Source organism: Papaver somniferum, chromosome 7 (assembly GCF_003573695.1).
Source record: "Papaver somniferum cultivar HN1 chromosome 7, ASM357369v1, whole genome shotgun sequence".
Taxonomy (NCBI): domain Eukaryota; kingdom Viridiplantae; phylum Streptophyta; class Magnoliopsida; order Ranunculales; family Papaveraceae; genus Papaver; species Papaver somniferum.
In genome coordinates, this window is record NC_039364.1 from 109,731,776 (window position 1) to 109,757,312 (window position 25,537).

At 36.9% G+C, this 25,537-nt stretch overlaps 2 protein-coding genes and 1 long non-coding RNA gene across 3 annotated transcripts; 2 read left to right on the forward strand and 1 right to left on the reverse strand.

Annotated features, from left to right (window-relative positions):
* Window positions 1-602: 602 nt before the first annotated feature.
* LOC113298099 (calcium-binding protein CML39-like) lies at window positions 603-1,467 on the forward strand. Its single transcript, XM_026546770.1, has one exon. It carries the CDS (start codon window positions 853-855, stop codon window positions 1,270-1,272), a length of 420 nt encoding a protein of 139 aa, XP_026402555.1. The 5' UTR covers window positions 603-852; the 3' UTR covers window positions 1,273-1,467.
* Window positions 1,468-10,622: 9,155 nt separating this feature from the next.
* On the forward strand, window positions 10,623-13,068 carry LOC113294457. Its single transcript, XR_003332660.1, has 2 exons — window positions 10,623-10,747; window positions 12,720-13,068. It is a non-coding gene; the product is annotated as an uncharacterized LOC113294457 (long non-coding RNA).
* Window positions 13,069-15,885: 2,817 nt separating this feature from the next.
* On the reverse strand, window positions 15,886-18,442 carry LOC113298100 (protein LYK2-like). The gene has a single exon (XM_026546771.1). The coding sequence runs from the start codon at window positions 18,248-18,250 to the stop codon at window positions 16,115-16,117; it is 2,136 nt and encodes a 711-aa protein (XP_026402556.1). The 5' UTR covers window positions 18,251-18,442; the 3' UTR covers window positions 15,886-16,114.
* Window positions 18,443-25,537: the final 7,095 nt, after the last annotated feature.

Genomic DNA, 25,537 nt, shown 5'->3' on the forward strand with positions numbered 1-25,537 from the left:
CTATTGGATCAGGACGGTGACGACGGTCTACATGCACCACACTTAATGGGCCAAGGAAATGTGAGTGAATCCATAACACAAAATTGATCAATTAATCCAATAACTACAATTCTTTGGTGAAAAGGACATGTAAAATTTGATACTGTTCAAATGGACGAGAATGTAAAAATAATCAGGATGTAAACAGTTTCATTCTACCCGTTTTCAAATACTTTTATTTATTTTTAATTTACATCAGGATGCATCCAGTCTCATCCTCGCTCTTTTCAAAGTTTAAGCCAGGATGAATCCGGTTTCATTCTTGCTATTTTTTTGGTGTCCATTTCACCCACACTAATTTTTACTCGTCCATTAAAACAATGTTTTAAAAATATTTGGACAACTGACCCATTTTCCGAATCCATAACTAATGGCATGGGTGGCTAATGCCTAATGGCTATAAACTCTTAGTTGCAACTTGCAAGAAGATTTTTCATTTTTACTTGTGGTTGTGAACCATGGCCGAGTTACTATCAGTTTCGTTTGAATTTAAAGTATTTGCCGTATAACTGAATCCATCCTGGACTTCTGAGTCGCTTCGTTTTACTTTTCAAGGGAATAACAATACCAAAGAAAATTAATGGAGAAATTGAAACTTCATCCATTCTTAATTTCTTCTCTTCTGAGAATTGCCATGTTATTTCATCTCCACATACTCTTTTTCCATGATACAAGAAGTTGACATCCAGGCCTTTATAAATATAGAGTTCAATGCTCGAACTCAAAAGCATATGTCACATATTAGCAAAACCTTAATTATAAGCCAAAAGTTTTATTATTTTCTGCTGTTTCTTTTTTTTTTTTTGGGAAAAGATGAAACATAAAGATGTTATCGAACGAGTATTCGTTTACTTAGACGCAGACGGAGATGGCATGATATCGTTCGTGGAGTTGCGAAGATATATCGCGGCAGTAAGGGGCGAAATGGTTGAGGTGGACGAGATAGTGAAGTTGTTGGATATAGACGGAGATGGATGTTTAGAATTGGATGATTTTGTAAAGTTAATGGATGGATCAGAGGAAGAAGAGAAGATGATAACAGAGTTGAAAGAAGCTTTTGAGATGTATCTAATGGATGGGTATGAATGTATTACACCTAAGAGTCTGAGAAAAATGCTGAATCAACTTGGTGAATCGAAGAGTATTGAAGAATGTAGGGTTATGATTAGTCAGTTTGATCTGAATGGCGATGGTGAACTTAACTTTGATGAATTTAAGGTTATGATGTTGTGATATGCTTCGTACATGTAAACTTTGTTTCCGAAATATGCCAGAGGTTTTGTTGCTATGCTTTTCTTAGTAGCGAATCGGCTACGAAGGGAAAATGTTTAGACCAGTGTTTTGTAATGTTGTAGTATTGTCGACTTTTTAGCTTGTCAGTGTACTTTTCCCCCGTCTTAATATACAACCTTTTTTCCTGAAAGAAAACTCGCGTCTTTGTCCGAATTACGGCAGTTGCGATTTACGAATTTTCTAAGGCAGTTTTTTTTTTTTTTTTTTTTTTTTTTTTTTTGTGTGTTGTTGTTGACACGATCAGCTGGGTTAAGGGAATCCAAATCACAAAAAAAAAAAAGGAAAACAGAAAGGAAAAAGCGCAGCCAACCAAACTCAAGCCTACTTCCTTCTGATAAAGTTAACCTGGTTCTTATTAGCCGCAAGGATCTCCTTGAAATCAAGAGAGAACTCTTCATTTCTAATCGTCTCCCAAACAGAATTAGGATGCTTACTAGCCAAATAATCTGCTGCCTTGTTGGTCTCACGATAGCAGTGTGAAACTCTTCAGGATCTAAACTGCGCTCTAAGTCTTTTCACCCTTCTCCAAGTCTGCAACATCTTCCAGGGAGGTTCAACCTCAGGGTTCGTGAGAAGGTATAAAAGCAACCATTCAATCAATAGCAACATGGATGTTAAGGACCCCTCGCTTCACTGCCATCTTCAAACCAACTCCACTCCTTGAAGTTCATGGGCCATTACAGAATTAGGAAAATAACCACCACAAGCTGCATCTAAGACATCCCCATTAGAAATACGCAGGATAGCACCAAAACCCCCAGACTCATCTCTCAAAGACCCATCAGAGTTCATCATGACCTCATCAATTGAAGGAGCTAACCAAGTGCAGTAAATAAGATCAACCCTGATGAACTGACAATCAACTTTCCACCTTTCCATGAACCATCTGACATTATGGTTCTCAACTTCTTTATGAATTTTAGCTGTCATCTTAAGGCGAATATCCTGAACAATAATCATACTTACTTGCTCAATAGAATTAGACTGAGTTCTGAACACCCTATTGTTCCTCTCTCTCCAAATGTGATACACAAACCCAATAAAAGCAAGCTTTTTAATAGTGGTCATGCAAGAAGAACCCCTGAAGTTATCACTGCACCAAGCTATCTCCTCATCCCATGTAGGATTTAAATCTCTAACATAACCAAGCTTTAATAACATCCCTCTCCAAATTATAGAAGAGAAGGCACAATTATGAAATAAATGATCTTCAGTCTCAGTTTATTCTCCACACAAAATGCAGGAAGCATCTTGAACAATACCCCACCTAGCTAATTTGCTTCTAGTCTTAAGTTTCTTTTGAATAGCAAGCCAAGCTAAAAAAAAGTGCCTAGGGATGTGACTTTTAAACCAAATGAGAGATTTCCAGGGGGAATTATCCTTATGATTACTAATCGCATTATAAGTTTCTCTGGTAGAGAACTTACCTGTTGGGCTAGGAGTCCAGACTAGTAAATCCTCCTCCTCTAAGTTGAATTCACCACCAGAAGGAGAACATCAAAATTATCATCATTCACAGCTGGAAAAGTCCATTCCCCTTCACTTACAAAATCAGCAACCATAGAATTATGAGTAGCTCCAATATCAGAGAGAACTGCAGGATCAACCCAATCAATCAATCTTCCTTTAGGGTGCCATCTATCATCAATAAAGCTACCATGAGTACCATTTCCAAGAACCACTCCAATCATCTGCTTAGCTATATCTCTATTATCAAGTATACGTCTCCAGCACCAAGAGCAGTCTTGTGGAACACTTATATCCAATTTTTTTTTTCTTTTATTAAGTTAGCATGTACCCACTCAGTCCATATAGTCTTCTTATGAAACACAATATCCCAAATATGCCTTAAGTTGGCAGCCACATTGGTTTGCTCTAAGTCTTTTACACTAAGACCACCTTCATCATAAGAGTAACAAATATTGTTCTAACTCACAGGACTATACTTCTTCCCTAATTCAGGCCCACTCCACAAGAATCTTTTAAACATTGAATTAATTTCTTTAATAGCTCTTTTTCGGAAGAATAAAGCAGGAGAGCCAGAAAAAAACCATACCACTCAATACAACTTTAATCAAGAGAAGTCTTCCAGGATATGCAAGATATTTGGACTTCCAAGAGTGTATACGAGCTCTTATCTTGTTAATAAGAGGAATACAATCCTTGTAAGATAACCTGGTTGAAAGGAGAGGTACTCCCAGGTATCTAACAGGAAGTTCCCCAACAGTGCAGTCCAGAATTTGAAGGATATTGTAAAGAGTATCCCCATAAACAGCTGAATGAAACAATGATGTCTTCTGCCTATTTATTTGAAGACCAGAGCATAAGCTAAAAAAGTGAAGGGAAGTTTTAAGACTAGAAGAAGCATCACAAGATCCCTTGAAGAAGACCAGAAGATCATCCGCAAAACATAAATGTGTCAATTTGGTCAGCTTGCATCTTGGATGAAACCCATATTTACGCATTTGGACTTGTTGAAGAAGAGTGGAACTGAAAATTTCCATAACTAGCACAAACAAATAAGGAGAGAGAGGACAACCTTGTCTAAGTCCTCCCTTAGCTCCGAAAAACCATAAGGGGAACCATTGATAATAATGGAAAACTTAGAAGTAGAAATGCAAAATCGAAATCCAATCAATAAATTGAGAAGGGAAACCCATTCTTTTTAGGACAAATAGAATGGCATCCAACTAACCGTATCATAAGCTTTCCTAAGATCAATCTTAAGGGCTCACCTAAGAGAGCCTTGAGGTCTATGATAATTTCTTACAATTTCATGGGCCAAAAGAATATTATCTTGGATAGCTCTCCCTGAGATGAAATACGATTGATTGGAACTAATCAATCCATCTAATATCTTCCTCATTCTAAGGGCAATAATCTTGGTAATGCATTTATAAATTACATTACAACAAGATATAGGCCTAAAATCCTCAACAACAATAGGATTGTCTTTCTTGGCAATAAGAGTAATAAAAGTGTTGTTTACCTTTTTCAAAAGCTTGGTCTTGTTGAAAATTTTTTGAATAGCCGCGACGAAGTTATCACCAACCACTGACCAGCTAGCTTTGAAAAAGTGGCTGGAAAAACCGTCCAGCCTGGAGCTTTGCTCGAGCCAATGGAAGCAAGAGCCAAGAAAATCTCCTCCCTGGACACACTTTTAATCAAGTCAGGCACATCACATTGCTGGATACAACTAACAAATTCCACACCCTTAAAAACATCTTCATTAACAGCATCACCAGGTTTATCAAACAACTCAGAATAATAATTTACACACTCCAAAGCAATTTCCCTATCCTCTTCAAGCTTAATATTGTCACTATTAGTAAGAGATAAGATGTTGTTGCGAGACCTCCTTTCCTTCAAAGAGTTATGATAAAAAGAAGTATTTGAATCTCCAAGGTCTAACCATTTGATTCTAGACTTTTGTTTTGCCTCCGATTCCTCATACTTGACAAGCTTGGCATATTCTTGAACATAAGCTCTTTCTCTCCTAGCAAGATCCTGATTTAGAGGATCAGATTGAAGTAGGAACTGAGAACCATCCATATCTTCTTTGGCTTTAAGAACAAGAGAAGAAATACACTTCTAAGGCAGCTAACACAACTGTACACAATGGGATAAACGGAAATATCAAAGACCAATATGTTACTAGGTCTTGACACGTTTCCGACACAAATAAATGTCTTGAGAACAAAACACTTAATTTTTGCTCAAAATGTGATACGGAACTTTCCATGTGATCTGAATCTGCTAAATAGCGTAAAATCCATCTCTTGAGCTAAAATTAGTCATATGATCATAAGTCGCATGTTAGAATGATACTCCCTCAGTCCCACTATTAGGTGACCTAGTTTAAGTTTGCACAATTTTTAAGACAAGCAAAGAAAAGAGTATTTTTAAACATTTTTTACAATTATACCCTTATGGATAATAACTAGTGAAATTTAGAAATGATTTATCTCTCAAATTACTCCACGGATGTTCGCAAACTTCATACCATTGAAAAGCATTTTAAAACACCTGCATAAAGAATATAAACATGCCTATCAAATTATGCATATTTCTTATATTTTCTATAATTAACTAAAAGGATAATTTCAGAAATATCTCCTTGTTTAGTGATATAGGTCACTTATTAGTGGGACAAAATCTAAAATCAAATAGGAAACTTAATAGTGGGACGGAGGGAGTATTTGTCATGTGATTTGAAATCTTCTGGAACTACCATAGAAATGCATTTTTTTTACCTGGCTTGATTGGGGTATACCCAATTTTAAAGGGACTCTTTTTAAGGGTTTTAGGGGGAGTCCTAATGGATAAGTTACAAAACTACCCTTACCCTTTAAAAACCTATTACCCTAAATCACTTTTAATCTTTTCATTTCATCTTCTTCTTCTCTTCTTCTTCTCCTCCACAACCATACCGGCTCCATCACCCCCACCACCATCAAAACTCGTCGATTAATTCATTGAAATCGTCGATTCGAAAACTCAGATTAATCTTCATCAATGGATCCACCACGGCGAAAGAGAACTCGTATGAAAGAAGCTAATCGAAAACCCAATGAGTATAACTCTGGAATTGCAAGTTTGGTTCAAAAGAAAGTGAAGAAAAAACCGTCGAAGAAGGAGAATTCGCAGCCGCTGAAACACGAGAAATGGTGCGCTTAAGAAAGTAAGGGCTTACTTAAACTCACTCTAGTACTTCGATTTCATGTTTGCATGTTAAATTAGGTCAGAAAAATTGAAATTGTGGATTGACATTTGCGATGCCGACAAGGTATTATGTTATCGACCTTGCCGGATTTTCATAGTTAGGGTTTGGCCGGCAGGCTCTTAGGTTGAAGAGCTTGCCAGCTATTGGATACCCGTAACTGGTACTTGTAGGGCCGACAAGTTATTCAACCTTAGACCCTGCCGATGACAGTTTTTTTTTAGCCGGGTTGGTTATAATTTTTTACCTTGCCGACCGTATTTCAAGTTTTTTGTGTCTCCTGATGCCTTGAATTTTTAAAAACGGAATGATATTTGGATAAAACCATGCCTGTTGTTAGTTGGCCGACAATGTATGGGTAATGAACCTTGCCGACTGGTTTGGTGAAAAATCCTTGGTTCTACTGTGTTCATATTTGTCATAAGCCGGCAGGTTATGTGAATAATACCCGGCCGGCTGCGCTTTATCCAGCATGTAATTTGGATATCGACCCTTTCGGCCGTTGTTCCGCCGGTTAGGTTATATATGTCGACCCTGCCGACCTGTAATTTTTTTTTTCTTAATTGTTCTTGTTCAGGTTGGAAAAGGCAAAGAAGAAAGCTATGGAAGCTTTAGTCCTCCTTCAAGACCTCCTCGTGTTGGTGAAAAAAAAACTATTGACTTCAAGATATCGAGGGGCATACGTTGTGCCGGGAACGGTCAAGATCCGTGTACTGAATGATTCTCAACCACCATCGGAACCCAGTGATTCAGACGATACTCCAGATGAAGACCAATCAATTCCATCTGGTAGAAGAGGTGATGATGATGATGTTGATGAAAGAACTCCGGCTGCTGGAGGAGGTAACAATGATGATGATGATGGTGATGAAGAAATGCCTAATGTTGGAGGAGGTAATGATGATGATGATAATGATGATGATGATGGTAATGGAGATAAAGATAAGGATATCGAGGATGAAATTGTTGAAGAGGCAGTGGAAGAAGAAGAAGAAGAAGAAGATGGAGAACAAACTCTAGCTATTTTTCAACCCACCGAAGCTTCAACTTCAACTAAAACTGGAAAGAAGAAGAGGGTGATCACTAAACCAGCTAATTCCCACATGCCTCCCTCTCACTTGATGGTTACACTGAAAAAAGGTGAGCGTCCAAGGGGGACCCCAAGAGATGGTGGAAATGTTCTTTTTGGATACAAAGACTCATGGGCATATACGATCCATAATACTATCATAAGTAATCTCAATCCGTCTTTGTTTTTTATTCAAGTCTGTATATATCTTAAATTTGCGTCAAGTGTTTGTATTTCTTTTCATTTTGTTTTTTTGGTATTTAGGATCACAAGCATGTCGTCCGTCTCATGAGGCGCCAAGCTTCATGTTCAGTGACTAAGACTTGGGATCTTGAGGATGAATGTGAGGAGGTGAAAGTGATTGTCAAGAAATCCGGGTTGTGGCCTGTGGTGGAGAGATCGAATATTGAGCATGATATAGTTACTGTATCTGCATTCTGTGAGAGGTTCTACGGAGAGACTGATACAATGTTATTCCCATTCGTTGAGATGGAGATAACTCCCGATGATGCTCATCAAATTCTAGGCCTCGAGGTTGAGGGAAAAGCAGTCAGTGAGGGCTTCGATGATGATTTTTCACTCAAGGATATTTACAAATTGAGCCAGAAATTGTTCCGTTGGAATCAGATTGAGACAAAGTCTATACTTGAGAACAAAGATGGTCGTCTAAGCAAGAAGTTTAATCTGAAGAAGTCGAGGGACACATTATTTGACACCAAGAAAATATTTGATAAGGAAGGAAGGGTGAACCCGGTGCGAATCAATGCTACCGCGTAAGGTTATTTGCTATACGTCCTGGGCAAATGTATCTTCCCCGACAGTTCTGGAAACTTGGTCGACGCCAGTTATATGCAACTATTGGATCCCTTAGATAAGATGCATGAGTATTCTTGGGGTACTGCGGTGGTCGCCTTCTTGAACAATGAGTTGACAAAGTGTTCTAGGGCACTCACTGCACAAGTTAACAGAAACACATGTCTCTTCCAGGTAATTTTATTGTCTATATCATTAATATTTGCAAAATTCTCGTAAGATAAGATTCTTACTAAACTTTGTGTTTGCATAGGTTTGGATATATGAGCACTTTCCTTCTTTGGTGAAAGCCAACTCCTACATCAAAGTGGATGCGAATGTTGCGGTTGATAAGCCAAGAGCGCAAAGGTACAGTTTTAAGGGTACTCAAGATAAGGAAATACCACAAAATCTTATCAAACTCCGAATCGCCATCGACAAATTGACTGCGGATGATGTGTTATTTGATCCATATCGAGATGTTAGAAATCAAGGTTCAATCCAAAGGAGAGATGAAGTTGCGTTATACTATGGACCCTTAGTGACTACGGATGGTGGATATTCAATGTACGATCCACATCGGGTAATGCGACAATTGGGTTACGTCCAAGAAGAACCTCATTTCGATGAAGAAAAGCCGTTCTTTACTGTGAACAGGGCTGAATGCACCACGTCCCAAAAAACTATTAACGTCTCTTACGCTCCAGCACCAACTCAAGAACATTGGAATGAAAGAACAGGTACCCGTAAAATTGATGTGATTTTTTTGGACGAGGTGACCACCGGTAATGAAGCTACTGAGATATACATGGCGTGGTACTCGGATTGGGCTCGTCCTACTGTGATTAGGGAAATGACTGCTGAAGAATTGGCTCGTAAGAGGAAGATGGCATCGAAAAACCCATCAACAAGTCTTAAGTTCTTTGTAAGTATTTTAGAGTTGGTCTTACTATTTCAAGATTACATTATCGAGTCATTCTATTAATTGTTTGTTGTTTAATTGAAAATAGAAGGAGCAGTTGAAGACCTTTGTGAAGGTGTTGTGTTGTGCGAAAGACCGAGGAGAGCCTTTGTCGATTGAAGAGCAAAGCAAACACATTGACTATCATTGCAATATTGACAATGGGGATGCCCATGAATTGTTCAAGCAAGTTGATGCTGAAGTAAATAGGGAAGAAAAATCCAGGAGGGAAGCACAAGCCAAGCTGTATGCTGACAAAAAGAGGGCTCGTAGCGGTCGTGGTGGTGAAGGTAGTAGTAGTGGTAGTGTTCCTAAACGGGGCCGTGGTCGTGATCGTGGTGGTGAATGAATGCTTTCCTAGTTTATTTCTTTATGTTGTGGTGGACAAATGTTTAAGTTAATGGTGTGGACAAATGTTTTTTTTAAGGTTTATGGGACATATTTTCGTATTTTGGACAACAAGTGCTGGATTTCTAGTTGTTGAATGAATGATTTTTAGCTATGTAAAGTTTCAATACTTATGCCGGCATGCTCTTTTTAAGTTACAGTGCCGACCATACCAGGGCCGACATGGTTTTGAACTATTAGACTGCCGTCCCTGTCAACAGAAAATGCCGGCATACCAGGGTCGGAAAGTAATCGGATCAATACCTAGCCTACTGGTATAAAGCCGACAGGGTTTTATGTTATCCACCCTGCCGGCTATTTGTTGCAGAAAATACCTTCTCCTGATGCCTAAAATCATCATAAGGCCGACATGGTTATAAATTATATTCCTTGCCGACCACATCATCGCCGGCACGCTATTGAACAAATACCGTTCCGACGGTTTAACAGAAAATTGTATGAACTCCTGATGCCCAAAAGTCATAAGGTCGGCATGGTAATAAATTTCTTACCCTGTCGGCTAGACATTAGCCGGCATGCTAATGACCAAATACATTTCCGACGGTTACACAGAAAAAAATGATCTCCTAATGCCTAAAATCAGCATAAGGTCGGCATGGTAACAAAATGTAGACCCTGCCGGCCGGACCTAGTCGGCAGACTAGTGAAACAGAAACCTCGCCGGCGGATTCAAAATTCAAATTTTTTGCAAGTACAATTTCATTGATTGACTTGTACTTGGGCACTATAACGGCCAAATTTGGCCACCATGCTATAAATACACTACTTCTCTCAACAAAACAACATACAAATAGTTCCATATACTCTCCAAAGCTCATATTATCATACACTCCATCTAACTCACCCAATACCTTTCTACAAACAACAATGGCATCATTTGATTCAAATGAAGATTTGGAAATCACCAAAGCATGGTATGCGGAAAATCGACTTAGACGTCAATCCTCCGAAAGGGAGAATTCCACAACCTTTTGGACTAGGGTACACAGCAAATTTAGCCAAGAGTTTGGGAATCCTAATGCAAGAAGTGTTCAACAAGTGCACGATAGGCACCTAGTCATTGAAAATGCGATACTTGCTTTTTTAGCTCTCCAACCTCGGATTTTTAACACTCACCCCTTCACCTTGTGTAACACCCGGTATTTTTATTTACCGTTTCGGGTTGTACCCAAATTAGCTAACCATGTGGTGCAGATGGGGTTGATTGAAACTAAAAAGTTAGGGTGCAAGTATAATCACCTAAATATGAGGAAAATCAAAAGACATTTAAAATTAAAATAATTAATAATAAAAATGTGTATTAGGTATTATTATTATTAATGTTAGTATTTATATATAATGTTTTAGAAAAGTTAAGAACTTTGGAAGTTAGAAAAGAAAAGTCTAGGAGAAGAAGATGAGATGGAACTAGAGATTTTTAGAGAAGAAGGATAAAGAAAATCATAGGAGGACCAACAGAATTGAGGTAGAATGCTAGAGCTTTTCTCTTTTGGTGGTTTTCTTCATGTGTTCTCTTGGATGATTTTGTATTGCTAGGTTTCATAAATTTATTCCCGTAACTATGTATATTGGATTGATGATCAGGTTGGTTCTTGTGATAGATAACATAATTGGGTATTACTGGTTAAAATGTGAGAGTAATCTATCGTAAATTTACCGTTGAACATTTCTTGAAATTTGGATAATAGTTTCCGAATTTCTGGACAGTTTGGTTGTGATGTGGTTTTGATATTCTTAGAAAGTCTTAATGATGTTAAAACAATTTGAGGTCTTAACAAAAATTGTAGATAAACATCTTATATTTCATTTTTCTTTGGAATTGCTCCATTTGAGATTAATATGAATTTACTGTGAATATTTTTTCTAATATGATGTTATCTGCCCAGTTTTTTGAATGATCATATAAAATAAATATCTTTTGTTTGAACCGTTGGTTTGGTGTGAATTTTGGATATGTAATATAGGAATGTGTGAAGAATGTCCGTGTAAAGTTTGAAGATGATCAGATAAAGTTATTACCATGGAACATATAATGTAATATGGCTGTAGTTAACTTGTTTGCATAAATGCTTGAGAGGATTCATCTTGTTAAGCCATGGTTGCTTGTGTTTTTTGTGAAAATTATATATAAAAGGAAATGAGTTCATGTTTTATACCGTTATATGGAACATGTTTCATGCTAACGCCGGGTAATGATCCCCGAGAGTTAAATGGGTAATGAATCCCCATGGGAACTTATGTTTCCTGACCATCGATGGCGGCTGTCCGTGCCGATAAACGATAGGTGGTGTACGAACCAAGGTTTTCGTACTATGAATGAAACGGGTAATGATCCCCGACAACAGATGGGTATGATCCCCATAGGAACTTTCGTTCCTGACCATCGATGGAGGTTGTTCGTGCCGATAAACGATAGGTGGGTGTACGAACCAAGATTTTCGTACCGTGAACTCAAGATTTGTTGGTGAGATGTGTTGAAATATAGATTAAATGATTTATTGGAAACATAATTGGTTTTTATGAACTCATGAGTTGAAACTTAAATGGATGAATTGTAAATTGATGTGTTAAATCCCAAATGGATGATTAGTGAACTCATGGTTTCTCTGTGACTATATTAATGCGTGAATATATATGTTGAATCATTGATGAATGATTTGTTGACAATTATCTTGGTGTTGTAAACTCATGGTCTGTTGTGACAATATAAATATTATTAGTGTTATGAACTCATGTGTGAAATCTAATTGCATGAATTGTTGGGAATGTTATTGATGTTATGAACTCATGTCTTGAATATGAATATAGATGATTTGTTGGAAATATTATTGGCTTTGTGAATTCATGATTGGAATCTAAATATGATAATTTATTAGAAACATTATTGGTAAGGTGATTGTCGAATATAACATTGATTCGCTGAAGTCGTAATGTGTTTCTTGGTATATGTTTTTGCTTGATAAAATGATTATGTTTGCGCATCTTTGGAGAATTCGGAATGCATTCCATTGAACTGTTATCTCACTCCAATTGACATCCTTGCATATTTATCAGAGTGGCGCAGCGAAAGCTAAGAATGAGTAGCTTAATGATTATATTGTATTGCTTGAAATGTAATTTGAAATAATATGTTTGTTGAAAATGTTGTTAAAGATGATGATCGAATTTATATGTTTCAATTCATGATAGGAAAGTTAAATTAGTTTGTTGTAATAAATAAATTAGAAGAGTTATATGCATAAGTCTCTTTCTGACCCGTAACGCTTCGAGTTTGGATCTCCATACGATTTTGATCCTGATCCGGAACTCGGGGTGTTACACCTTGTCCATTGAACAATTTGTAAGTATGTTTGTGGTTTATTTTACGTGATCCATGATGTTTAATCTTCCAATGAAACACCACTAACAAATGTAAGTTTGTTTTTGTGTTTTTGTAGCACGAAGTCGTGAAAGCGCGCTACTTGAAGGAAAAGGGGGAAGCATTCGCATTCGATGCAAGCTATCACTTCTTGGCAGAAAGAATCCCGGAGGATAACTCGGACTACTTGGATGCTGTATCGTCTTCGGAGGAGGAAGATTGATGGATTTAGAAGTTTTTGTATAGGTTTTGTGGGTAGACCTCTATGTAAACCCTCACGAGACTATAACTCGTCCACTAGGGTCGCCTAGGGGTTCAAAGGATTGATGCACATGCTAAGTGCATTCGTTTTTCCGTCGACAAGGAGTTGTATTTTATGTTTGAAGTAACCAAAATTGCATGAATAAAGTGAATTGCATCTATTAGAATTCAGTTTTTTTTTTGGGATAACCAAAGTCGGCAAGGTTATAAGATTACTACAGTGCCGACCAAATTCTAGCCGACAAGGTAAGAAAGTTAATAAATGCCGACTAAAAAAAGCCGGCAAGGTAATAAATCAATACCACGCCGACTACCTACGCATTTATAACAGTCTACTGTGTGTCAAAAAATATTACAACCGACATCTTCTTTATTCGTATACCTTGCCGACCATACTAGGTCGGCATTTTCTTCATTCGTCGACCTTGCCAGCCTAGTATGGTCGGCATGATCTTCATTAGTCGACCTTGCCGACCTTTCAAACTTTCAGAACTGAAAGTGTGGATTTTTTCTTTGATTTTAAGTATGATTTCATACAACAGATTTGCAATCACCTTTTAGAAGTGTTTCGGTTGTGTACTTCATTTTCGTTGCAAGAGAAGAGATATTCTCAAAAAAAAAAAAATTCTCATCAAAAATTATCCCACAAAAGTTCAAAAAAAAACAAAATTTCATAACTTCAATTCCTAAGTTTTAATCTATTCAATCAATCTAAACTCAATTAATTAACCTAATCAGAATTTTTAGTGTTAATTAAATAAGGGCATATTAGCCATTTAGAAAATATAAGGTTAAGGGGTGGCTTGGTTTTACTTCATAATGACCAGATTTTGTCTTATTGGGTATACCCCAATTAGTTTGGATATACCCCAATCAAGCCAAGTTTTTTTACCCATTTGCAAAAATAATTAAAACAGTTATTATACTAAAATTTGTTACAAGATCTAACATACGCCCTGCAACCTAAAATATACTAAGTAAAATTTTCCCTTGCAGAGTGGTCGGGGGTTATGAAGGATGGAAGTTCTGAACAAAGCACTATCTCACAAAACTTTAGTGCAACATCATGCATTATAACAAAGTTAATTATGCCAAGTTCTCCGGAGTAAATTTTTTAAAGGTGAATGGTGATCTTATTGGGAAGGATTTGTCCCGGGAGCGCGTGCTCCTTTTGTCACCACTGACATGAGTTGCTAGTTCTTCCTGAGACGGTCATTCCTAGAGGGACAATACGTGTTGGCGTATGAGTGGTGTTTGGTCTTCGGTGCTGGTTGGCCCCCGTTTCACGCAGCGACAACTAGCCCGAATACCTCTTCAGCTCTCTCCTCGGTCACCCGAGAGAAAGAATAGTTTGGTCCCCTGTGCTTAGCTGTCGAAAAGTTATCGACTATTGTTCCTTACAACAGTGAACATGTGAAATCATCCTAGCATATGTCAAAGGAGGGACTCTCTCCTGTGGCTATGCAAGGCAGCATGATCGTGAAAGGGGGCACTCCTCCCTGTAACCCTGCTTGCTCTGGGCAGGGATAAAGTGGGCATGCTATTTTAACGGTCACGAATTCATAAATCCTCCTAAAATGGTGGGACCACTCCCTGTTCCACCCGCGACAAAAAAGGTGCCAAGGACTTGCTACTGTCTCCGACAGGTTGCCCAGGCAGGTGAGCCGGTGTAGAAACTTAACCATATCTTAAAGATAAGATCTTTACGAGAGATTATCTCTGCCCAACCTGGTACTTGCTACTCGAAAATGAGCTTTGGATATTGGATATTGGTGATCTTATTGATTACGTGCTTAGCATCTTTTTTTCTGCCAGGCATTAGCATTGTGCCTTTGGCAATCTTATTGTGAACATCTCGTGGTTCATTCATGATACTGTTAGAAAAATTCTGGAGAGGGAAAGTGTGTAATTTAAGTATAAAACGGGGGAAAAACCACTGTTGTAATTATAAAGTGGGGATCCTTATGAAAGATGGAAATGGGAAGACACCGCTAAAGAAGAATCTTTAAAACTGGCAAAGGTAAACATGTTAAGGCAAAACCCTAACTGTGATTATGCCCCATTTTCAGTGGAACCCTTACTTCCACAAAGGACAGGACCTACCCTTCCTGGGAACAAGCAACTAGTACATGCCATGCCTACAGGTTCGGGGTTCTCAATTTTGTAAGTAACAAAATCCTTCTGTTTCTTTTCTCGAATTTATAGGTCACCAATCTCGTAGGTGACCAAATATGAAAGCATTTATCCACAAATAATTTGAAAGAAATAAAAAGTTCTACAATGTTTGAAAAAGCCTTTGGAGTTTCCATTCCATGGAGGAAGAACCAAGAGCAAAATTCCGCGGTAGAAAATAACATCATTTGTCGATAAATGCTACTATCATTTTACTGTTAGAGCCAGAAAAGTAAGTTCCTTCTTTAAACCAAAATGAAGTACTTGCAGAGATTTAGATTCACAGCCAAGAGTTGAAACTCCTATTTCTTCTGAAAAATCAAAAACACGAAAGAAAGCAGTAGAAAGACTAGCTGGAATAGGATCTTATAGCTGTACAACATTAGATTAATCGTAAAACACAAATGCGGCAATAAGGTGTGGACAATTTATCGCCCAGGCTTATACAGGATGCACAGGCCAAGTTCCAAATTACAATACTGTGCCAATATTTACCATTGAAGCAAGAGTAGCATGGAAGTAATATCAAGATTTCGAGTTACATTTTTATTAGTCCATGAAAACTAGTGGCCTAAGGATAGCCAGAGATCCTAAAGACCCCTGGGGAATAGTGTCACTGTGCTGCACCCTATGCAGTGTTCTAGTCTCTAATTTCCAGCACAACAACTTATTTTTGGTTGTGCCATGTCTAATCCACACAGACAAGCAATTCACTCTTTACAGTTGGCCTTTGCAGTTTAAACTGAAAATTCACTTAATGAAAAGCATAACACAACAATGACAATCTTATTGTACAAAAGTACTGAAAACGGTGTCTCAATCTTTAAGTCTCTTGATTACAAACATATATATTAGAGATATGTAATATATATACATACACAAAGAGAAGAAAACCAAGAAACCCCATGTTTTAGAAATGACACCCTAATGCAGCTTAATTAACACAAACTCTATAACATTACAAGTAAAATCATTCTTATTACGAAGAAGAAAACACCCCTACAACTTTGATACTGAGAGTAAACTAAAGCTAACTTTATCCTAGGCATGATCATTTGAACGTACCTTAACTTGAGATTTAGAAGAACTTCCACTGCTTGAAATATGATCTCCATCGGGTAATTCATCGACTAGTCGTGATAACTTATCAACAATTTCTTTTGCAGTAGGTCTTAGACCTGGTTCATCTTCAACACATTCTCTAGCTAATTTGGCTAAAGTAAGTGCAGTATCAAATGAATAAGCATCTCCCATTGCATGATCCATCCAATCCTTAAGTTCATTATTACAATTACTCGACGCTAGGATGCTCTTAATCTTATTTGAAAGTAGAACACTTCCTTCTCCCTTATCATCAGCTCTTGTTGCAGGTGTTTTGCCAGATAAAACCTCGAGTAAAACTACCCCATATGCAAAAATGTCAATGCTTGACGAAATTATTCCATGTTTTAAGTACTCAGGAGCTAAGTATCCTCTGCTCCATGTTGCTGGATGAGTCAGGAGAGATTTTGAGTCGTCTGCATCGTCTTGAACACATCTAGACATACCAAAATTTCCGATTTTGGCATTGAATTCATCGTCTAGAAGAATGTTTCTACTCTTTATGTTGCGGTGGACATAGCTTGGATTCATAACATGGTGCATGTACCGTAATCCCATAGCTACATCTAGACAGATCTTCATTCTCTGTTTCCATGTCAGGAAACAGTAGCATGAAGCAATGAATTGACTTTTCATTGCTAATCCACCATGAAGCCAATCTTTCAAGGACCCATTTTTAGCATACTCGAAAACAAGAAATGAATCAGGACCGTCTATCAAACACGTACCAAGAAGTCGAAGTATATTAGGATGGTGATGGTATGCATCATGGAAGAGGCCGAACTCCATCTTGGCGATTGCGTCCGGTTGTGTTCGTTTTATGGCCAAATTCTTCCCGCTGAGACGACCATGAAAGGTGAATCCTTCAATTAGATTACTCGGATGGAAATCATCGGTAGCTCTTTGTAGCTCTTCAGTTGAGTATGTTCCTACCCCCATTTTGTGAGGTGTAACATCCATAATTGGCCCATCTAAAGGATCATGAGAGAATTCCGAAACTGTTTTTATTTCACTCTTGGTTCTGATACTCAGGTGGTGAAGCTCAACATCATCATTCCTCTTGCTCAAGTCTTGCAACTTCTGCTTCTTCGACTGAGTTACGAATATTGCTGCACCGACTCCAATAATTGCTACAATTCCGACCACAGCAACTCCGGCGTAAACTCCAACCATGTTGTTCTTTTTCTTCTTCTTGGGCTTCTGCATTGCTGGCTTTACAAATGGCTTGTTCGTAACATTAAGCTTAGCCAACTTGGGAGGTTTTGAGAACCCAATTCCAGGTATGATTGCAGGTTTCTTGGCAAGTGGAATCAAAAGGGTTGAAAGAGGTTCAAGTTTTGTTGGTTTGAAAGGACCTGATCGGCTATTGGCGGAGATTATAGCAGCCGGGGTTACTTTGAATTTAGAGGCCACATTTTGAATTGTGTCACCAACTGCTACAGGATAAGAAAGTAACATTGCTGTTTTTTGTTTTAGCTCCAATTGAGTTGGACAAGCACATCGTAACGGAACCAATACCCGGAGTTTCTCTTTAAGATCCCATGGAGATACACCTTTGTTCTTCTCTTGGATAGCTTTACAAGTTGTTAAACCTTCCAAAGATTCAGCAATTTCATAAAAGCCATCTTTCTTGATGGTTGTTTTAGTAACATCTGACTGAAAGAAACTACCATTGCACTTGCATTCAATTGGGATCAAAATAGCTTGATCTTTTACAAGCAAATCGTTTTTCGGAGTGAAACCATTTGCACCGTCAAGAACTTTCCGATTAAGACTTAAGTAAAAAGTGAGATTGTGAAGGGAAGAGTAACGAGAATTGGCGCGAAATAGTGCAAATGTAGAACAATGCTCTTGTACTGATGCAGGGGCGTTGCAATGGTAACCAGATGCTAGGGGGGATTTTGAATCACAACTTAGTAAGTTTGATTTTGGTAGAGGTTTTGGTAAGATTTTTGGGTGAGGGTGTGCCTGAGCTTTTGGCTGAACAAATGCAGCACAAGAAACACAGTTGATGATGAAGAATAAGAATAAGAATAAGGTTGCTAAGCAAAGTTTAGTACCTAAAAATTCTGCCATGACCAATATAGTAAATATTAATCACACTCTAGCTTCCTCACTGTACTACTACTTCATAGAAAAATTCTTATTCCTTTATTTTCCATTGAATAAGAAAAGAAAAGGAACTGAAACAATGTTTAGGAAATGAGTTGCAAAGAGTACAAAGTAAATGTGGGGATGTTTTTGCTTAAAATATCTAATTAGAGAAGAGACAAACTAAGGTGGTGAAGTAGGAAGATATATACTTAAGAAAGAGAGAGAATGGTGTAATAATATTTTGTAGTCTGTATTGAATCTCTGACTAGAAACAGCTAAGTAAGTGTGTTGTGTTGGGTGCTGGACCATATTCCATGTATGGGATTTGCTTCACTGTGATTGTATCGAATCCAAGTTTTAATTCCATTGGTGTTTGTGGTGGTTGGGTACAGCCAACAGGAGTATCTGTGATCTGCTCTTAAGTACTAGTCTTCTCAACTCTCAAGATTCTCAACTCTCGAATTACTTGTGGAGTGCTACTAGTGTTCATGAGTTGTTCTTTTCAAGTACAAAGAAGAATTCTTGGAGACCTCAAAAAAACCTGTTAAACTTTATGTACCTCTTCATGTATATTAAATGGTTCCCAAGACAATGCATAGTCACCGTAGTTCATTTTTATGGGCACTCTTTAATCTTTTTATAAAAACATTTGCATGTCTTCTAAGAAATAAAGTTGGGCACTCAAGTTACTAAGCCATTTTTTGAGACTATCATTTGATTAGTGTAGAAAATCTGATATCAAAGATTTAATGAACACAAAACGTAACTCAAACAATTCTCTCTATTGATGTAATTCAAACTCATGGCTCAATAGCCTATATATATTGTTTAACAGACTTGACGACTAAAAAAACACTTTCCTAATATAACTTAAACTCTAAACATAGAATTCTTCTAGAAACTCAAAACTCAAAACAAATTCTTAAGCCAAACAAACTCTTTCATAACAAAGTTTCCTAAAACTGGCACCTTCCATATATAAGAAAAATCGTGTTCACACTATAAATGAGTTTCCTAAAACTGGCAACCTTCCGTATATAAGAAAAACCCCGTTCACACTGTAAACCAGTTTCCTAAAACTGGTACCTTCCATATATGAAACATCGTGTTCACACTAACACTATCTTGGTTTAACCTTCAACATCCTCCCTTAAACCAAGATATTCTTTACTAATCATTCCAAGTTTTCCACGCAAGTAGATGAAAGTGTTAGACTTCAAAGACTTGGTGAAAATATCAGCTATTTGATTCTCACTTTCACAAAACTCCACAACTATTTCTTTGTTACTGACAAGCTCTCTAATGTAATGATACTTGATGTCAATGTGCTGACTCCTTCCATGAAGCACTAGATTCTTTGTTAATGAAATTGAAGACTTATTATCACAAATTATTGTTGTAGGTGTTACTTTCTCATGGAAAAAAGATTTCAGCATCATTCTCAACCATACAGCTTGTGTAGCACAATTGCCAGCAACAATATATTCAGCTTCTGTTGTAGACAATACAACAACCTGTTGCTTCTTTGATGACCAAGAGAAAAATCTTGTTCCTAAATGGAACGCATAACCTGAAGTACTCTTTCTTCCTTCTGTATCTCCAGCCCAATCACTATCTGTATAACCAACTAACTTTGGTTCTTCTGAAACTGTGTAAAGAATTTACATACTTGTTGTACCTTTAACATACTTCAAAATACGTTTTGCAGCTTGTAAGTGTGACTGTCTTGGTGATTCCATAAACCTACTAACCAATCCAACTGCATACATAATATCTGGTCTTGTAGCAGTTAAGTATGTGAGACATCCAACCAGACACTTAAAGTCAGTAGGATCTCCTCTACTGGTGTTAAAATAGGATTGCAATTATCCATCTTGAACCTCTTCAGTATCCCATCTGCATATCTCTGCTGATTAATAAAGATACCTCTTTCTGTTTGTTGTACTTCAATACCAAGAAAATATGACATTAATCCCAAATCTGTCATCTCAAACTCCTTCACCATATCCTCCCTGAATTCATTGATCATCTGTGAACTATTACCAGTAAATATAAGATCATCCACATATAAACAAACTATAATATGATTGCCAAGAGAATCAGCTTTCAAATACAGTGTATGTTCATATGGACATCTTGTAAAACCTTTCTCAATGAAGTATGAATCTATTCTTGTATACCAAGCACGTGGTGCTTGTTTTAGACCATACAAAGCTTTATTTAGCTTGTATACTTGATTCTCCTTCCCCTCCATAACATAACCTGCAGGTTGTTCAACATAAACTTCTTCTTCTAGTACACCATTTAAGAATGCACTCTTCACATCCATCTGAAAAATCTTCCAATGCTTCTGAGAAGCTAAAGCAATGATCATACGTATTGTATCTAATCTTGCAACTGGTGCAAACACTTCTGAGTAATTTATTCCTTGTTTTTGTCTATATCCTTTAGCAACTAATCTTGCTTTCAATCTTTCTACTTCACCATTTGACTTGTATTTTGTCTTGTAAACCCACTTAAATCCTATTGCTTTCTTTCCTTGTGGAAGTTCAGTAAGATCCCATGTATTATTCTTCTCAATAGATTTTAATTCTGCATCCATGGCTTGTATCCATCCTTGTTCCTTAGAAGCTTCTTCATAAGCTACAGGATCACAATCTCCAAACAATGCAAAGTTAATCACTTCATCATCAGTATTATCATCATCTCTTGTTAACACATAATCATTCATGCGCACTGGTGTAACAATATTTCTTCTTGGTCTTGTATTTTCTTCTTGTTGTGGTGCAGCATCAATTCTAACTTCTTCTTGATGTTCTACAACATGATTCTGAGTTCTTACTTCTTCTTCAACTGTAACTGGTACTGTTCTGACAGTTTCTTTTGCTCAACAGCCTATATATATTGTTTAACAGACTTGACGACTAAGAAAACACTTTCCTAATATAACTCAAACTCTAAACATCGAATTCTTCTAGAAACTTAAAACTATAAACAAATTCTTAAGCCAAACAAACTCTTCCATAACAAAGTTTCCTAAAACTGGCACCTTCCATATATAAGAAAAACCGTGTTCACACTATAAATTAAATGAGTTTCCTAAAACTGGCAACCTTCCGTATATAAAAAAACCCGTTCACACTATAAACTAGTTTCCTAAAATTGGTACATTCCATATATGAAACATCGTGTTCACACTAACGCTATCTTGGTTTAACCCTCGACAAAGAGTCCATGAAAATAGCAACACTGGCATCTCGCATCTCATGCATGTCTGTGACCTACATATATGTTTCTTTGAATCATCCACGGTATGGTTAGCACTCGTTGACACTAACAATTAGGGCTGTTCATGGTCGGTTTTGGTTCGGTTTCTAGCCAAACCAAAACCGAAACCAATACTATCGGTTTATAAAAATCTAAACCAAACCAATCCATTAACCATTGGTTCGGTTTCCAAATGGTTATAGATGGTTTCGGTTTGTCCCAGTGGTTTTTGGTTAACCAATAATTTTATATATCAAACCAAAAGAAAAATTGCACAAATTAACAGACAAAAAAATCGTGCCGATAGTATTGGTTTACACAAACAGATAATTTTTTTTTATCAAGAATAGTTAAAGCTTACTCTATATCTAGAGATCAAAAGAAGATATATACTCCCTCTGTTTTTGAAAGACCGTCCTCTATTCCATTTTGGTATGTTTCAAAAATGTGTCCAGCTTTTGTTTATAGTCATATTTTTCAAATGAACTCTATAACATACCCTTAAGTTTTTTATATTCATAATTTCTATTTTAATGAGACCCAATATAGAATATTAATGAAATCTGTATAATTAAGGAAAAAAATATATCCTTTTGAAGACAAATATATGTATGGTTCCAAATTAAATTTTTTATTAAGGTTATACTGCATAAGTATACAATCTTTATTGATACTGTTTCTATAAATCGATATGTTTTAGTTTCCTTTTTTTTTTTTTTTTTCTATTTACAATCCCAATACAATTTTTGGTAATTTTTACTACTAACATATTTATTGAAATAAATTAGGCAAGTAATTAACGGTGGGAATGTAAACTACCATAGTCTCCTTAATCTCTTGACAAAGTCAAACCGGACTGTCTTTTGGAAACGGAGGGAGTATAATATATCTTAATTTAGTTATTGACAAACAAAAAAGAAGGAAGACGGGATGAAGAAAGTCTAGTAGCAGTAATGGCTGAGAGAAGGAGAAAGAGAAAGAGGGAGAGTATTATAATGAAATATTGGAATTAGGGTTTCTATTTATCCTTTACATCAATGGGTAGAATCTAATACTTGTACATCAACGGTAGAAACTAGGTTTAAAAATTAATCGGTTTTCCAATGATTTTTGGTTCGGTTTTAGAAGTTAAACCAAATCAAAACCAACACTATCGGTTTTCCACTTTCTACACCATAACCAATCCATTAGTAAATGGTTCGGTTTGGTTTCTTCCTAATTGGTCTGGTGTGGTCCGATTCCAACGGAAAACCGAAACCATATTCGGCCCTACTAACAATAAATGTCACAGCACAGGTTCACATAGGCGGAGTTTGTTAAGATTACAGTTTCAGGGCTGGGAATGGGAGTTAGGACCCACCAATTCATGGGTCCATTTCCAATTCGTCTTATCTTTTGCATGGAATTCGTTAAATAGATGTGGAAATGCACAGATGCATTTGAATTCATGGTTTGTAAAGAAACCTATTATAGGGCTCCAAGATTTTGGTTTTAAGGCTCACAAAATGACCAAAAAACGGATCATGAAATAGTAAATTCAAAACCCCCTATCTCATATTAATTAATGTTAATGATTAGGTTAACTAAATAACGTAAAATTAGTGATAAGAATAGTAATAAGATTAGACTAATCATTTGATTTTAAAGTTTATATTTGAAATCAAAATCACGGGATTTTTTTTTTTTTCAAAAATAAAGTTACGGTTAGGTTTCCCAACCGTATACAAAACCAGGGTGGGAAACCCAACCGTATACAAAAGTTAGTTGAACACTTACCGTTGGGAGTTCATATTTTCCCAACCGTATATAAAACCAGGGAAACTTACGGTTGGGTTTTCCAACCGTATACAAAAGTTAGATGAGCACTTACGGTTGGGAGTTCATATTTTCCCAACCGTAGAAAATTTATACGGTGAGAAAATCAATGTTTTCCACCGTAAATCAATCCTATGGTTGGGAAACCTAATATTTTCCAATCGTATCCAGTTCTGAAACTGATTTTTCAATCTCTAATTTGATCAAATCTAACCTATTCATCAGATCAAAAGCATTAAAAAGGGATTGAGTTTTCGGTTCTTACCAAATTAAAATTATTAATTGATGATTAATCGTCGTTGAAGTAAAAAAAAAAAGGGCGATGGAGGAGGAGAAGAAGAGAGGAAGAAGAAGAGACAGGTGAGTTCAGGTTTAGTGTTTTTTTCTTCTTTTTTCCCGATAGAATTTAGTTTAGGTTTTGTTTTTGATTTAATTAGATTTAGATTTGGTAATTATTTAGGTTTCCAAAGGATGTTTTTGTATTATTGATAACAAAATAGGTCCTCCATGTCCACATTTAGGATACTTGAATCCATAGGAGCCCACAAAACCAAACCCTTGGAATCCCTATAATAGATTTATTTGTAAAACTGCTGATATATATGTTATCTATGACAATGTAATTCTGTTGCACCATATGCTTTTAACTTTTGACGCGCAAAAGAACATGCGAAATTGCGAATAACAAATTCACATGTTGCATAACAAGAATTCGGAGATGGACATATTGGAGTTGAAAGGAAAAGGATAAAATAAATATGCCGATGCACCCTAAAGATGAAGCACAAAAGCAGACCTAAAATGTGTACGTCTTGATTAGGGTCAGGTTTAGCTCTGGACAGTCTCCCAAGTAAATTGACATCTACCAAAAGAATAGCACTACAAATTTACCTTTACATTATCCTATTATCTCTATTCCTACACTTATATCTCATGTATGCCAGTGATTCAGTCGCCACCAATTCGATGACCTTACGGTCCTTACTCATGTGATGCTAATGTTTACCAAATCATGAACCTGGCAAGATCATTGTTTTTTCAAAGTCCGAACCGTAGTTGCATTTGTCAGTGTTATTCTAGTATAGTGGTAAAGTAGTTGGAATGATGATACTAATGATAAGTCCGAAATTCTTCAGCATAATGTGAGCATTTTTGCTTAGATATTTGGGTTTGTAGGTAGCGCATCTCTTCTTATATAAAAAAGAGGTTTTATAAAGAAAAATAAGAAAAACTGTTGACTTTCTTTCTCCTAAAAAATAAAGAATCCTATTATTGGGGCTGTAGGGGGCTAGGAATTTGGGGGCTTAAATTACTAATTGGAATCAAAACTTTATAGGGGAGACCAGATTTATGTAAAAGTTCAAAAATACTCTCACTCTCCTATTTCTTCTTCTTCTCCTTACTTTCTTCTTCTTCTTCTTCTTCTTCTTCTTCCATTCTTCGTTTGAAACGATTAATCGTCGATTCAAAAAATTTCGTCGTCGATTAAATTCATTGTATAAAACCATGAAACCTAAGGAAAATCTAGGTCAATCTTCATCGAATCCACCTCCTTCTGAAGCAGAGAAACCAACTTCATCAAATGAAGATGAAACTGAAGATTAAGAAGAAGTGAATGAAGGAGATGCACCAGCCGCCGAGACTCCTGCTTGACAGCAATAATGTATGAATTGACAAACCCACTCTTTATTTAAGCGTTTTATTAATTATTCAGTTGGTTTCGAAAATTTTAGGTCTGAAAAAACAGTTTATGAAAATGCTTACGGCTGGGAGTTCTAGTATTCCCAGCCGTAAATAGGCCTCACAGTTGGGATCTATTATTTTCCTAGCCGTGTATATGTTTTTCAGTTGGGATGTCTAAGAACTGCCAGTCGTTTGTAATCTTCACGGTTGGGATTTATAAGAACTCCCAGCCGTAACGGAGTCGATCCGTACGAGATTGAGAAAACCTATCCGCAACAAGTTGTATACGGCTAGGTTGTTCTTAACCGTATATTGTCCTGTGTTTGAATTATTTTCAGCGGTAGTGTTTATGTCTCGGTATTTCTAACCGTACTATTGTTTCCCAACCGTTATATTTAATTTCCTAGCCGATTTTATTACGGCTTGTTTTTTCCTAGTCGTATGAGTTACTGTGCTGAATGTTAAACCAGGTATATTTTCACGTATAGGTTTTCCTATCCGTAA